Source organism: Apteryx rowi, unplaced genomic scaffold, assembly GCF_003343035.1.
Source record: "Apteryx rowi isolate R43461 unplaced genomic scaffold, aptRow1 scaffold_2, whole genome shotgun sequence".
Lineage (NCBI taxonomy): Eukaryota > Metazoa > Chordata > Aves > Apterygiformes > Apterygidae > Apteryx > Apteryx rowi.
The window spans coordinates 10,932,168-10,946,909 of record NW_020448307.1 but is presented as its reverse complement, the minus strand read 5'-3'; the positions used below and the strand labels follow the sequence as shown (position 1 = coordinate 10,946,909).

General features: G+C 46.4%; 2 protein-coding genes across 2 annotated transcripts in view; one reads left to right on the top strand and one right to left on the bottom strand.

The window, feature by feature from the left end:
* The first annotated feature begins 335 nt into the window (after positions 1-335).
* On the top strand, positions 336-8,443 carry NIPAL4 (NIPA like domain containing 4). Its single transcript, XM_026063399.1, has 6 exons — positions 336-372; positions 2,026-2,274; positions 5,071-5,127; positions 6,160-6,250; positions 7,363-7,523; positions 7,839-8,443. The coding sequence occupies exons 1-6, from the start codon at positions 336-338 to the stop codon at positions 8,441-8,443; spliced, it is 1,200 nt and encodes a 399-aa protein (XP_025919184.1).
* Positions 8,444-10,743: 2,300 nt separating this feature from the next.
* Positions 10,744-14,742, bottom strand: part of ADAM19 (ADAM metallopeptidase domain 19) — a 38,586-nt gene continuing 34,587 nt past the window's right edge. Inside the window, exons 22-23 of the mRNA XM_026063578.1 lie at positions 14,223-14,369; positions 10,744-13,505 (exon numbers count right to left, since the gene is read on the bottom strand). Coding sequence (XP_025919363.1) covers positions 13,458-13,505; positions 14,223-14,369 — 195 coding nt within the window. The 3' untranslated portion in view covers positions 10,744-13,457. The remainder of the gene's footprint in view (positions 13,506-14,222; positions 14,370-14,742) is intronic.

Sequence of the window (14,742 nt, the reverse complement as noted above, 5' to 3'; positions counted from 1 at the left end):
AGGCTTGCACGGGGGATGGCTTTCATGGGGGGGAGGGAGGGAGGAGGACTTGCACGGGGGGGTGCGAGGATTGCCCCCGGGATGGCTTGCCCGGAGGTGCGCAAGGCTTGAACAGGGGTTGGCTTGCCCGGAGGTGGGCAAGGCTGGCACGGGCGTGTTCACGGCTGACACGTGCATCCACTCCCGGTGCACCGACCCCAGCGGCGGGGCAGCCCCGGCCCGGAGGAGGAGGAGCAGGAGCAGGAGGAGCCGGCGGGGCAGGTGCGCTCGCAGCCCGGCGCAGCGCCGTCGGCAGCGGGATGCTCTGAGCCCGCCCGCCCCGGCACGAGCAGGACATGGAGCCGCTGGAGGCCAACGGCAGCTGCAGCAACGGTGGGTGCCGAGCCCGGGGCGGGGAGGGGGGGCGAGCCGGGGCCCTGCGCGCCCCCCGGGCCGGGCTCCGCGGGGAGCGGGCTGAGCCCCGCCGCGCACCGCGGGAGCGGGGAAGGTTGCTTTGCGCAGGCCTCGCAAAGTCGGGTCTGCGAGTGACAAGCGCTGCCCCTGCCACCCAAAAGCGGCAGGGAAGAGGGGGGATTTTCCTTTAGAGACTAAATCCAGCATACAAGAGACTGATCGCTCGCTCTATCTCCCTGCCTTACGCTCATCCCCTATAACACACTACAGAGCCTTTTAGCCAGCTGAGGTGGCAAGAATTCCTCCTGCTCCTCTGGGAAAGTCTCCCCAGTCAAGGAATTTTTTCCAATCAGAAAAAAAAAAATCCTTGGAAGAATCTCAAGAAACTCATCTAGAAGGTCGTTAGAATTTTTTCCCCTTAGGAAAAATCTGTATCCAAATCCTAGCTACACACAGACAACAGTGAGTGAGGCTGCAGAAGAACCAAGGTGGGCTCCTGGTTTAGGAAAAAGGTGGGATGTCTCTGACCAGCTCCCCTGCCCAGCCTGCCAGTGGTACTGTGACAAGTTAGCCATAGCACACCTCTGTTTGCAGTAAGGCAAATAATTGCTGCATAATTCTGACATGAATTAAGGCAGAAAATTAAATTCTTACTAAAAAGATTCTTGTGACACTCCACCTGGCTGTTTTGTTCCCTGACATTGCAGTAACACTGTTCTTCCTACACTCAGAGGTAAGGCTGCAGTACAAGGATGTGCTGGGTGTGGTAGGAGTGTGAGGGTAAGAAGAAACTCAGCAATTTTCCCACCCACGTGCAACGATGCACCTTGGCTAGAGACTCTGGGTTTTAGTGCTTTTGATGTTAACACAGGAGAACCTTGCCTGCCTTTACTCCTTCTACACTCTCAGTATTTGGCATGCTTTACAAGCACTCAGGTATTCAACAAACAGGTAGAACAAACATTACACAGTAGAGGCAAGGTAGAGAGGAAACTTTGGTCTTGAGACAAGCCTGTTGCTTTTTTATGAACGATCAGATGGCATTCAGTAGAGAGACCTGGACAAATTCATAGTTGCAAAATACTGGAGTCGCTCCATGTTAGACTAGAAGCGGTAGTTTGCAGACTAGCTGGCAGCTGCTGGGATTAGTTGACTGGAAAGCACCAAAGCCTTTGAATCAACAAGATGGGGGATTGGCAAGATAGAATTCAATRGCCCATAATTTTGGATTTTGATGGGGACACTGTGGCAGAGATATYTGGAAATTCAATTAGATTATTACAGTAGTCCTTCTGGCCTCCCAGTTCATGGCATGTAAGCTGGCAGACACATTCAGTGTCAGAGTGCTGTAAAGAGTTGCTTGAATAGTTACTGTTCTGGAATTCACTATATAAATGTTATTAACAGCATTACCATTTCCATATGATAGTAAGGARGTGTCCTGATTTTAGGTGCACAAGCTGAGATCTGCACATGGATTTAGCAAGTAACTTAAGTATCAGCTGTTATAGTGACACCATCCCATCAGCCAGGCAGTCATTCAGGGGGTGGCTGAAGGAGTCTGTACGTCAACGTGAACAGACTTGTTAGTCACACAGGAAATTCTGTTTTCTCTCCTTGGTGGTCTCACAGGATCTCTGGTTACCCTTTCCTGCCTTTCTCACCGGGTTGTATGCCGGGTGGTCAGCAATGCTGACCTAGCTGACTCCAGCCATGACAATGGGACTTCAGATGACTACTGGGTAACTCAGCTGGAAAGCAATTATGGATTCTACATTGGCTTGGGCTTGGCTGTCTTCTCCAGCTTCCTCATCGGAAGCAGCGTCATCCTCAAGAAGAAGGGGTTGTTACGGCTGGTGGAGAAGGGAGGCACCAGAGCAGGTAAGGCTTTGCAGGGGCAGGAAGGAGAAGKTCTATCTGTTTCCAGGACCAAATGCATTATCCAAACCCTGCCATTCAAGACAAGGGAATTCCTCTGGGTACACATTTGTCTTTTCATCAGGAACATAAATAAGACCTTTTGTGYGTGCATTTTTTCCTCTGTATGGGACTCACAGCAGTGGAGAAACTGCAGCTGAGGAGCTACTTTATAGAGTCCTGCACTGGAAGGGCTCAACTAAAAGTACCATTCCCTAGTCTTGCAGTAAGAGTCACACGCACTGAATGACCAGACATGCACCACCATACTAACAATACATGCCCATCACAGCTCTTGCATGCATGAGATAATGTGGGGCCAGAAGAAAGCTGGGAGATCTTGCTGCCTTTGCTCAAAGGTGAAAGTCATCACCTTGTCAGACTGAGGCAGAACAGCACAACTCCACAACTGCCCTATAGCTTGTAGTAATGCAGCTTTGCTGCCAAGTCCGAGACCAGAATGTGACCCCATGTACTTTAATTGCACTAGCAAGAGCCATTTATTAATGCAGGACATCTGTGCTGCATGCCTCAGATTTGTGTGTGTCCCAACTCTGCTYGTGGTTTGTAGAGGTGATACACCTGAGATATGTTGCTCAGCAACAACAGGCTCATTGATAGCTTTCCTCTAGCACCAAGCTCTTTGGGTGAGGTGTGTRTTTAAATCTATGTATATATGGATGGGGAATGGTGGAGGAATATCACCTACAGCTGAATCGCACTGCTGAATTCAACACGTCCCATAAGCTTTGCAACCATACGCTCTAGCAGCGGCTTAAGTCCTGCCTGGCAGCTGACCTTGTTGCATGACTAGGAAACAAAATAATAGTAATATACTGCTGCATCCCCCTTCTGATTTAGTAGTTTCCTCCAATAATTCTCAAATCATTTGTCAAAGGACAACAATATCACTGTTCCCATCTTGTATATGGAAACACAGAGGTGTGGAAAGATGAAGCAACTTTTCCAAGCAGAACAGCAAAGCTGATGACAGAACCAGAACCACAGTCCACTTTTGAGTCTCACTCCACCATCTCCATACCATTAGGCTGGCTGTGTGCAACAGCTGAACTTGCATGATTTTACTTTTCAGCACTATCTCTGCACAAGAAAATCTTAGTATTGTTTCAGATTTCTCTCTCCTTCATGAGCTCCTCCCAAAACATACCCAAGCTAGTAAAAGAGAGAGCAGACCCCCTCCTATTTTTCAGGATGCTTTACCCAGAATTAAAGATTAATGACAAAACTGCAGTCAACCAAAAGAGTTCTCGAGGGAAGAAGAAGAAGAAGAAGAAGAAAAAAGAATAGAGACAGATAGAACAGCAATTTCTAAGGAATTCCAGAATATAATGTTTGAACTTCAGCACTTTGAGCTTGTTGAGGAACTTTAAGAGGCAAACACTGTCTTCAAARCCCTGGCAAGAGATTTTTTTCCACRTGTCCTGAACCCTTCCTATCCAAGTTCTTCATGCCCCCTTTCACAATCTCTATCTCTCAGTCTCAGTATTTCTAGGATGGTATCTGAGCACACCCCTTTTCTTCAAGGGCAGTCAAATCCTGCTGTTAAATGATCATTCCTGTCAGATTGAACTTAATAAAAATCATAAGAAAAGTGCTCTCCGACCCAGCAAAATCAGGATTCACAATTTTAAGAGCCAAATCCCTTCCGTATAACAGCTTGTAGGCTAAGACCAGAACTGGATTAGTTCCTGACACCTTATGGCCACACTCCCTTATTTATATGCACATTTTCTTTCATTGAGTTRTTTTAATACCAGGAATCATTTTCCATCAGAATTGCTGGGTCACAAAATAACTAAACCACATAAAGACGACATTAGGATTTCCGGCAGTTTAGGCTGTGAGAGTCTACGATGCACAGCAACACGCAGAAGAAGGTATGCTTTTGGGACAGGGTGCAGGTAGCTTTCACCATGGTCACACAGCAGCACAGCTCCATCCAGAACCGCATCCCACATAGCCCATGCGCCCCGGTTCCCTTGCCCAGGACACCCCATGGCTGCACCAGAGCAGCTGATCTGTGTCCCCTTCCTGCAAAGCCATAATCTGCTTCAGGTTTCCAGCCCACGCTTGGAAAAGCTCATGGCCTTACCTTAGCGCTGACACACGTCTCCACGATGTGAGATGAAGGGCAGGCATCCTGCACGCCAGGATATGGGGTGGCAGCAGCCCAGGGAGCAGCACTGGGTGCAGAGGAGCCCCACTGCCCCTCAGCCCTCCTCCCCAGGACCCCACGGTCCCTCCGTGGGGAGCGTCAGTGAATGGGCCAGCAGCGTGAGGCCCAACAGGGCTTCAACAGGGGGTTTATTACTGGTCTCCTATCGACAGTTTTGGGGCCGAGTCACCCCACACTAGCAAGGACAACTGCAGCCCCCAGCACCGAAGCACAGTCCCAAACTTCATGCTGCAGCAGGGCAGGCTGCACCCTGGAGCCCAGGCCGACAGTCTTTACCGCTTGGGGCAGTAGGTGCCATTCCCATTGCCAAGCAGGATTAAGCAACTGCTTTCTATTTCTTTACCTTGTCCAGTCCTAAATGTCAGCTTCTGCTAATCCCTTGATTCAATATAATTCCCATACAGGATGTCACRCGTGTGTCCTGTCTTCTGTCCTTCCATGCTGTTTTCTTTGCCWTTCTCTTCTCCTTACAACTTATCCTTCTCCAGAGAGGGATTTTTCATCTCTTTTCCCAAGGAAGATTTTTGTTAACTCCTGAATATCTGTGTGCTTTGCTTTCCCAGGCGACGGYGGTCATGGCTACCTGAAGGACTGGCTCTGGTGGGCTGGACTGCTAACCAGTAAGTAGGAACTGGTTTGCYCAGGCTTGCAGCTTTTGCAGTGTTTCTCCTTGTGCCTCAGTTGTGGAAGAAGCCCAGCATCTAGTGGCTTCAAGCRTTATTTTTGGTAGGGTCCCTTGTTCTCTACAGAGGTACCTCAAGGAGAGCAGAGGCAACAAGCTGAGCCATGTGGGATTTCCCTTGCCATCTTGTTGCAGCCCTCCTGCAAAGCTGGTAGAACTTRTTAGCTCGGTTTTACCTGATCAAAAGCATGGAAAGTTGGGCTGCAATAAGGCAGCCAGCTGGTCTGGCTGTGTACCAGGCACAGGGCAAACAGCCTCCCATGCTACCGAGAGCTTCAGGAAAGGTTATTTCTACAGCAGAAAGTAGATAACAAGGAGTTGTTGGTAGCAGCTTCTTTAAGTGTAACTTGCTTTGAACAAACCTCAAATCCTCCTTTTCATGCGGTAGCACTAGTCTTCCAGAACTGGACTTGCAGTTATGCAGAGAAGAGCAGATTTCACAAGCTGGTTTTGCAGAGCAGTCTTGTTCACAGCAGCAGCAGCAGCTCAAGGTGTCCTTGTCTTGCTCTGACCCTTCAGCTCCTTGGAGCAGAGCCTTGCTCTTGCTGCACAGCCACCATAATACAACCACTCAGGAGCAGCCCAACTGAGCACACGGTACTCACTGCTCAAGAGACAGGGACAACTCAGTTGAGGGTGACACCACACTGCTGAGGGAAGACACCTTGTAAGTCAGGAGCAACCCACACMCACCAAGCCACAAAACCTCCCCCAACCCAGCTGTCACCCCCTAACTCATTAATTACTCCAGGCACATGCTGCRGATGTGCCTGGGTTCTAGGGGCTTAACAAGCTCATGTGGGTCAGCTGTGATGTGGCCCAACCCTTGGCACCCTGTTTTGAAGCAGTATAGAAACCCCTAGTAAAACACCTTCTCTAACCAAGCTCTTATTACTTTGCAAGCCTACAAGAGAAAACACAAAAAGCATGTTGTAACTCACTGGCTGTTTATTTGTTTGTGTTTGTTTAGTGGGTGGAGGGGAGGCTGCCAACTTTGCTGCCTATGCCTTTGCTCCTGCGACTATTGTCACGCCACTGGGGGCCCTGAGCGTGCTCATAAGGTGATTTATGTGTCTATGGTTTGCAGTTTGACTTTTCTGTTTGCCTGTTTGTCTTGTGAAATAGTAAGACTTGAGGTATTGCTACTATGCTTTATTCTGCCTGAAGGAAAAATGTCTTGGTATTCCTTAAAAAATACACTAATAGTTGCCGTCCCCACTGGGGRTGGTTTGGGAACCATTGAACTAAGTAGTGTGCCCTTCTGGAAGTATTGCATGTGGATGTGATTAGCAGCCCATACAGTTCAGGTTAAATTATTAAAAATATCAATGTTATTTTCTTCCTTTAGCTCAGCTCTTTAGGCAGTAAAGGGACACTTTTTTTTTTTTTTTTCCTTTTAGCGAACAGTGCTAAAAATCTAAACAGGTAAAAAATCAGCAGACTTGTTTTTATCTGTGTCTTTACATTTGTCTTTAAGGATGTTCTKGTGTTGTATTTTTATACTTGTCTGTTGCCAGAAAGGCTGAAACCCTRTTTTTAAATTATTGTTTTATTTTGAAAAAGGAGATTCCTATAAAAAAAWTATTCTGGATATTTAAGATTTTATAGAAGGATTGTTATTGTGCGGTGCACAAGCAAACTGAGAATTAGAAAGATTGCTATGGTGTCTTACCTCACATCATTTTATTTTTATTGAAAATGACTAGCCATTTTTGCAGACATATTTACAGTTCCTTTCCCTTCAAAATTTCTCTGGGCTTAATAGTTCTGGTGATCAAGTTAAAATTAATGCAACTCTTCTGTTGTTTCTGTGCTTCTCTATTACACTGATCCTTGAATTCMTTTCTTTAAGCACTAAAGAATTCAWAATACCCAGAAACTTGTGAGTGACTCTGGAAACACTGCAAATATTTCTGAAGGTGTGMTAATGCATTGAGCTTTTTTTTTTTCATCCTACTCAGAYGTGAGCTGGGAGCTATAGAGACTGCCTCTCTGCAGGCTCAGCTAGCAATAGTTGTGATGTGAATCTGTAATAATATACTGGAATTGAACCAATTTACTCYAGATTTGTGTCCTTGTATCAAGTAAAGTTGTTCTTTCTGTTATTTTAGCTGCTGTCCTTCTTTCAAGGACTTTAAAGCACCAGCAGACATTATTTTTGTGTCCYGTGCAGTGCCATCCTGTCTTCCTATTTACTTGGAGAATGGCTAAACCTGCTGGGAAAACTAGGCTGCATGTTGAGCATTGTGGGCAGCACAGTGATGGTGATACATGCCCCAGAGGACGAGGAAGTCACAACTCTGGACGAAATGACTTCAAAGCTGAGCGAGCCAGGTACGCCATGGGCTAAGTGGTACCCCCAGAGATGGAGCCCAGATAGTGGGAAAATCAGTTTTATCAGATCTGTGATTCACATCTCCATCTGGARTAAATCCACAAAGCTTCCTCCGCTTTGGTGGCTCTCTACAGTTTTTAAAAGAACACTTTGCTGTGTAACTGAGGTGTGTTATTGCTTTGCACTGAGTTGCATCTGACCGGTGGCTGGTGTGTGAAGGTAGTGTTTTCTCTCTGGGGGCTGGGCAGTAWGTTCTGCTCTGTCTTCCATGCCCTCAGCTCGGTTTCAAGTTGTTATTTGTTTCCTCCTTCAAGGTTTCCTCGCTTATGCTGCGATCCTCTTGGCTGTTTGCCTCCTCCTGATCTTCTACCTTGCACCTCGCTATGGCCAGAGCAACATCCTCGTTTACCTCACCATCTGCTCYGTTATTGGGGCCTTCTCCGTGTCATCAGTCAAAGGCCTGGGTATTGCCATCAAGGGCTTCTTTGCTGGCCAGCCTGTGCTGCAGCACCCATTGACTTGGATCCTGGTCATCACACTGGTGGCATCCATCACTACACAAATTAACTACCTCAATAAGTCTCTAGACATTTTCAACACCTCTTTGGTGTTTCCCATCTACTATGTGCTGTTCACCACCATTGTCATCACAACATCTATCATCCTCTTTAAGGAGTGGGTCACCATGACCGTAGTGGACATCATTGGGACAGTTTGTGGCTTCCTCACCATCATTTTGGGGGTTTTTCTACTCCATGCCTTCAAAGACATGGATGTCAATTTAGGGAACCTGCCACAGGTCCTCCAGAGTGAAGAGCAGGCACCAGTCACCCAGGATGACAAGAACGTCCTGATAGATGTGGACAACGGCAGCATTGTTCCAGAGGATAAACCCAAAGTATTCATGATCTACAGCTAGTGCGTTATATGTGAGGATCTGGAGGCTGGGTGAAAACTGCTTTGAATGGGTTGATGTTAGTATTCCAAATGCTATCAAGCAATTTAAAAAGGAAATGCAGAAAATAAAACCAACGGAATCTTATCCAAAGCCTAGTAGAGCCAAGTGAAGTCTTTCACTGGTCTTTGGATTGGATCRTTGTAATGGTGTGTCAGCAAGGATTATGTTTAATCGTCACTGGACTTAATCCACCCAGCCGCTGAAAATGAAAATCCTCTTGAAATACAATACTCCTGGGACAAAACTCCTCTCTGAGGCCCAGTCTGATCTCTGTTTGTTGGCAGGTTTAATGTTTATTCTGCACTTCTTCCCCCGGGGCAGATAGCATTGATGTGTTTATTTCCAGGCCCTGATTAATTCATTGATTAGTGAGATATATATATATATATATATATATTTCTTTTTTTATTATTATTCCTTTCTAGACACTTGTATGGAATCTGAAATATACAGCAGTATCACAAGTGGAGATGAAAGTCAAGGACTGAATTGTGTACTCCTGCTATTCAAATTCTGCTCTTCCATTTTTTAATTACCTATTCGGCAATATGGTGAATTTTGGAAAAAAAGCCCACTACAGCTGAGCAACAGGACCCAAGCCATAAAGTGCTTTTACAGGACTGTGGCAGAGAAATCCATTTAAGCTTTTGTGATGTGCAGGAGTTTCCCTGCAGCAGTGTTAATTGTTTTTTAAGTGAGATTTTTGGGTTTTTTGTTTTTTCCCCATAGCAGCTATAGTGCTCGGGCTGTGCTGATGATTTTGGTGAAGCCGCAGGGCCTGATCCAGACCTCACCTGAATGAGGGGCAGCCTCTGCTCAAGCAGGGGAGCTCTGACAGCATCAGCCAAATGTCAGAAGAAACAGGCCCTCTGCCCATGACGATCACCACCTTCCTCCAAACTTCTTGGTGGTCTGTGAAAGCCTTTTCAGCCTGAAAGACCAAGTGGGTGTAAGCACTAAGGTTGTTTTTACTAGTAAATGCCTTGACCTTGGAGGATCCCTGGCTCTGATGGGTTGCATTTACAAGTGCCATTCGCCTTCCCACAGTCTGTTTTGTTGTTATTAAGCATCAAAGCTTTTTTCTTTAAAGGGAGGTCCGAGCAGGGACAAAAGCGGGCATAAGCAGGTGAAGCTCTTCAGAGCTGTAAAGATGCAGTTTATCCCAGAATGGTCCTTTTCACCCCTCTTCATCTCTCTGGACCTGGTACATGCATTAACTATACTGCTTTCGGCTCACCTTCAAAACACCCTTGGATTCGTATTAAAGCTGAGGATGAAAGGATGGGAGAACTAACATGCTGAGCTGGGAGGGAAGGAAAAAAAAAAGGTATCAACCCAGTTAAAGTTCATCCCAATGTGCTGCTAGGACTTGTAGCATGGGACGCGGGGAGATCAGAGCCCATTTGCTCACAGTAAGACCCAAATGGGAAGCAGCAAAGCCTGAGCTGGCTTTACTGGGCTACTCCGGCTGGGAGGACCCCAGTCAGGCTGGGACGACCCGAGCTCCGGCTGGGCTGGTAAACCCCATGAGAGGCCACAGCGGGGCAATGGCTGTGCAGCGCCTGCTTGGAGCTGAACCYGCTGCCTGCGGTCCAGGTCCCGGCTCGAGGCACCACCAGCATGGTCTGTTTGCACTGTGTGTTGTGCCGTGGTGTAAACGTGCCTTTCCGGCTCTCAGTGTGCACCCATGTGGCCCAAGAGGCCAATGCTGCAGCTTCGCTACCTGCGTCTGGAAGGAGCTGAACAAGTGCGACTTTGGGAAATGTTTCCATGTCTAGCTAAGGAGGGGGGGAGGAAGCTGCAATCTCTTATTTTAATACCATTTCAGGACTTTGGGGAATTTGGAAAGGGAAATAAAAGCTTTTTTTTCCCCTAAAAACTCTTTCAAGGTGGATCTGAAAGTTTTTAATGACTTCTCTGGTATTATTGGTGCAGCTGTAAAGGATAAATAAACCGTAGGAAACCTGAGTGCTGCAGAAGAAAGCATCGTGGCCAGAAAGTAAAACAGCAGCGCCCTCCCTTGGTAGCAGAAAATAATCCAAGTAATTCTCTGTAACTTCGGTTTTGGCATCGTAATAGGGTTTTTTTGCTTTATGCATTATCTTAGAAATAGAGTGCAGACTGKACTCAGCCTTCTTGCTGCCCAGAACCGCATTGCAGAAAGGCCATTTCTCCATGAGCCTGTCAGCTCCGGGCATGGACATGCCACATTTAAAATGAAGGGTTAGACCAATATAATGATATCGCATAGTGACAGCACCTTTGTTAATGAGAAGTGATAAATTTATTAAAAAGTAGGCAAAAGGCACAATGAATTGCATTCTTCAAGTATTTGCATAGATGCACAGAGAGCATTATTGTAAACCATAATCATGTGGATGTAATAAAAGTGAAATGTATTTTTATACATATTCTCCCAAGTAATAGTGTCTTCAAAAAAAAAAATCACATTCTCTCATCTCTTATTCCTACCCCAGTTCCTTTATTCTCATTCACTCAACGTGCACACATATGAAAATTTTAAAAGATTTACTAAAAACTACCTTTTGGAGGCTTTATACTATTCCAGTTCTAAAGCTTTCCATTAGGGTTTGGGCATGTCCAGTTTTCTGAGCTTTGTGCGTCTGGAAGCATTTCTGAAAAACTTGAGCCCATGCTCACACAAAGCGCAGTGAAAATGCTCTTAGTGATTTTTTGGTGGTCATCCGATAAAAATCAGGGGCTGTAGCAGAAATATACTGCTGTCCTCAAGAGTCAGTGAGGGCTCAGATACAGGATCAGGTTACTGTGGTTTAATCTATATTATGGTAACTGCTGTACGAGGCCAGCTTCTGGCAGATATGAAGACCAGACCTCCACCTGTGAGTGGTAAAACATGCTGTTACGCAGGCGCTTTAGCTGACTCCCAAGGAATGACAAATTTGGAGGTTTGAGGTTGAGGTGGATCTGTTCTCAGTGTCTCAGGCAGATGTTGACTAATCTCAACGTTGAGAAGCTGGTAATGAGGGCTGTTATGGCACCAGAGGGAAAAATGCTCAAGATTTACATGGCTGCAGGCACAATTCCCCTCTCACCAGCTTCCCTTCACAGCCTTTTGCCAGGAAAATGCCTGACCAAGGRGGGCTTGCACAAACCCTTTGGTTTTCTCATTGCATCAAAGCACCAAGACCAGCAGGAGTCTTTGAAGACAGTGACCCCAACTGTAGAAAAAGATATGTAAAGTTTAAAATATTAATGTCTTTTGTTTACCATCCCTTATTTCAGAGAGGAATAATTTAGGCTGATTTGTTTCCTACGCCTATAGAAGGTAATAAAAGGTCCAAAATGATCAAGATTATTCATAATCAACCAGAAATTCAAGATACACCCTGTGTACTGTTTCCTTGTGGAGAAGGAGGTAGTAATGTTGCAAAACTGGTTTGGTTTAAGTCATCCTACAGAATTACTGTTAAATACAACTACAAATTTAATCTGAGTGCTCAAKATTTATCTGATTTTTCCTGAATGAGTAGAGCTTAGGGAAATAGAACCACCAGAAAAAGATTTTTTTTTCTTTAAGCCAATATTATGATTTCTCACTTGTGCAGCAGCAATCACACTGAAGATTTCTGTCCATGCTAAATCAGACACAAAACAATTGTTGTTGTAATCCCTCCTCCAGAACTCCCTGTGTTCTCCTAGGAAACAACTTCAAGGAAAACAGAATAATTTCAACTTAACAAAAGSTCTTCATTTAAAATCCTGAGGGAAAAAAAATGTACAAGAACCCAAACTATTAAGAGAAAAAAATCAGACTCACAACAGTGGGTCCTCAGAGTTAGAACCATCAGYTGCTTAAAGTGCACACAGACAGCTCTCTCCATCAGAGAAAAAAAGCCTGGAGGAAATAAGCTGTCCCACAAAAGCACCACGTGTCATATTAGTATTTCTGCTGTTTTACCAATTGTGCAACTTTTAGGTAGGTTTCTCATAATATGCAGAGCCAACAGCCACTGCTGAATTACTGCTCAGCGCAGGCTGAAGGCCAAAAAAAAAAAAAAAAAACCACCATGCAAAGTGTCTATGATTATCGGCAGTACCGCACTGCAGAGAGRAGGTTTCAGCGCTTTGCTGAACCTCCTTCTGGCCATTTGCTCTGTATCCTGGTTCGAGAGTTTCTCTGTCGTACCGTGTCCATGTCCAAGCGACACCGATGAGTGCTCGCAGGCCGCGCTGGGAGCGCTCTTAGGTCTCACGGCACCAAGGCAAGACACCTGAGTGCCGGAGGAGACAAAGGCTGCAAAGGTCTTGCTGAAGATGGTCACATGGGGAAAATGCTTAATCCGCTCTATTACAGCTAACCCAAATCCGTAGTGACTCTCCAGTTATTTCAACCGGGAATATTTCCGTGGTTTGCTTGCTCTCTCCTGTGGTCCAGCTTGCCAGMCACTGTAAACTGAGAATAAACTGAAGAAGTTTATCGACGGCTGCGTTCTGCTCTCCCAAGAGGCAGYGGTTTCTGTATAGCACCAACATATGCTTCTGCAGCTGCTTGGATGGGCTGAGGGAAGCAAACAGGCCTGTTTCTTACAYAAAAGCCCATCAAGGCTAGCACCTGGACACTCAGCTCGTTCTCCCTGGAAACACTTACATAACTGATAAAAACACGTGAAGCCCACATCGCCCCCATCCCTGCATTGGATATTGCACAATAACATTTAAATACCATATACGCAAGTCATCCCTACACAGAAAAAGCTATGAGCACAGTGGATTGAGTTCAGCTTGGCATGTACCAGTACAGTTCCTGGGTGTACCCCTGCCAAACATGACTGTAGCTTCTTGAGTTGGATAGAAAACTAGAGGAGAGGAGTTCAGAAACTGTTTGGGGTCCATATTCTTTTGTTCGGGTGACAAAGGCCATCCAATCCCTTGTGAAGTCCTGGGCCGGCAGGGACCAAAATGTGGTTCACAGGAGCCCACGGAAGCACTGGTGTCACCCATTGAGGACGCTCCCTGCTCCAGCCATCCCGACTCCTGTATTCTGCACAACAGGGAACGAGAGAGGGAGAGATGAGCACTGGCGAAAGAGAAAACGCTGCCCGCTCCCTCCCCTGGAGCCGGCGTTGCAGAGGGCAGGGATGCCTGCCTTGGTTCACACATATTCCCACACTAACRCCTCATGCGGAAAACTCTCCCGCTCTCTCCCCATAGCACACCAGAGCTCAAACAGATTGTTTTTTCATTTTTACAGCTGACTTCAGGCATGCTGTAGGATGGAGGTAGCATCTGTGCTGTACAGAGTGGAGGTGTTTTCTGCTAAGGGGTGCAGTTTGCTGACTCTGTGTCACGTACACTTCCACCCCTTCGTTACTTAGCACCACTCATGTCTAATCTAGGAAGTGCTCAAGGATGTGCAGAATCAAATTGGTTAATTGTTTTAGAACGTAGCAGGGCTGAGTATACGCCTACCCTGAGCATTTCTTCTGGCTATGTACTTGTTTCTGTTCAGGATTATTTGGTTATTCTGCAGAATTAAGGTCAGACATTTTGTTTAACCCAGTAAAAGCTTAATAGGTAAAAAGAGAAGCCCCCACAATAAAGCTAACCAACCCAAAAGCCCTTCCAGGTCCATCAGCCAGGACTGTGCATAAAGGTGTTYCACAATATGATAGCAAGGTTACCCCCTTCGGGGTAGTTTTATTTCGTGGTGGTGGGAGGACGCTGCTGTGCTCTGYGTCACCTTGTGCTCAGATCCTACCTCTGCCGCTGGCTGGAGTTGTCCTGGGTTTCTCCTGTGAGCCGGGGGCAGGGGAATTGCAGGGCCATCCCCTGGCTGGGTCCTGGGTCTGGCTGGGATGGGGTTAGCTGGCAAAGCTCTTTGAGGTGGCCGAGGCCTAGAAATATCCTAAGCAAGAAAGAAACAGATTTGAATTTTCACCCAGGACAGATATCCAACCTGAAAGCAGAGATAACATTTGCACCCACTTCACACAGTGTGAGGTTTTGGGTATGGACACAGGTCCTTCAGACCTTTCAGATTTGTTCTTTTTTGGAAGCCTGAGAGAGCAGACGGGGTAGACTGCTGCCCACCTCTAGGTCTCCAGTCTGGAGGCAGCCCCAGTGATGCTACAGCCTAAGGACTGCATGGTGAACCTGATGAACAACAGGAGAGAACTTACAGGCTGGGCAGGAGTCCCCATCAAAACTCAGCATCCCTCCCTGTGATAAAAGACTGAAAAGACAAAGGCAAAAACCAACTGCCTCATAACTTGTGAAAA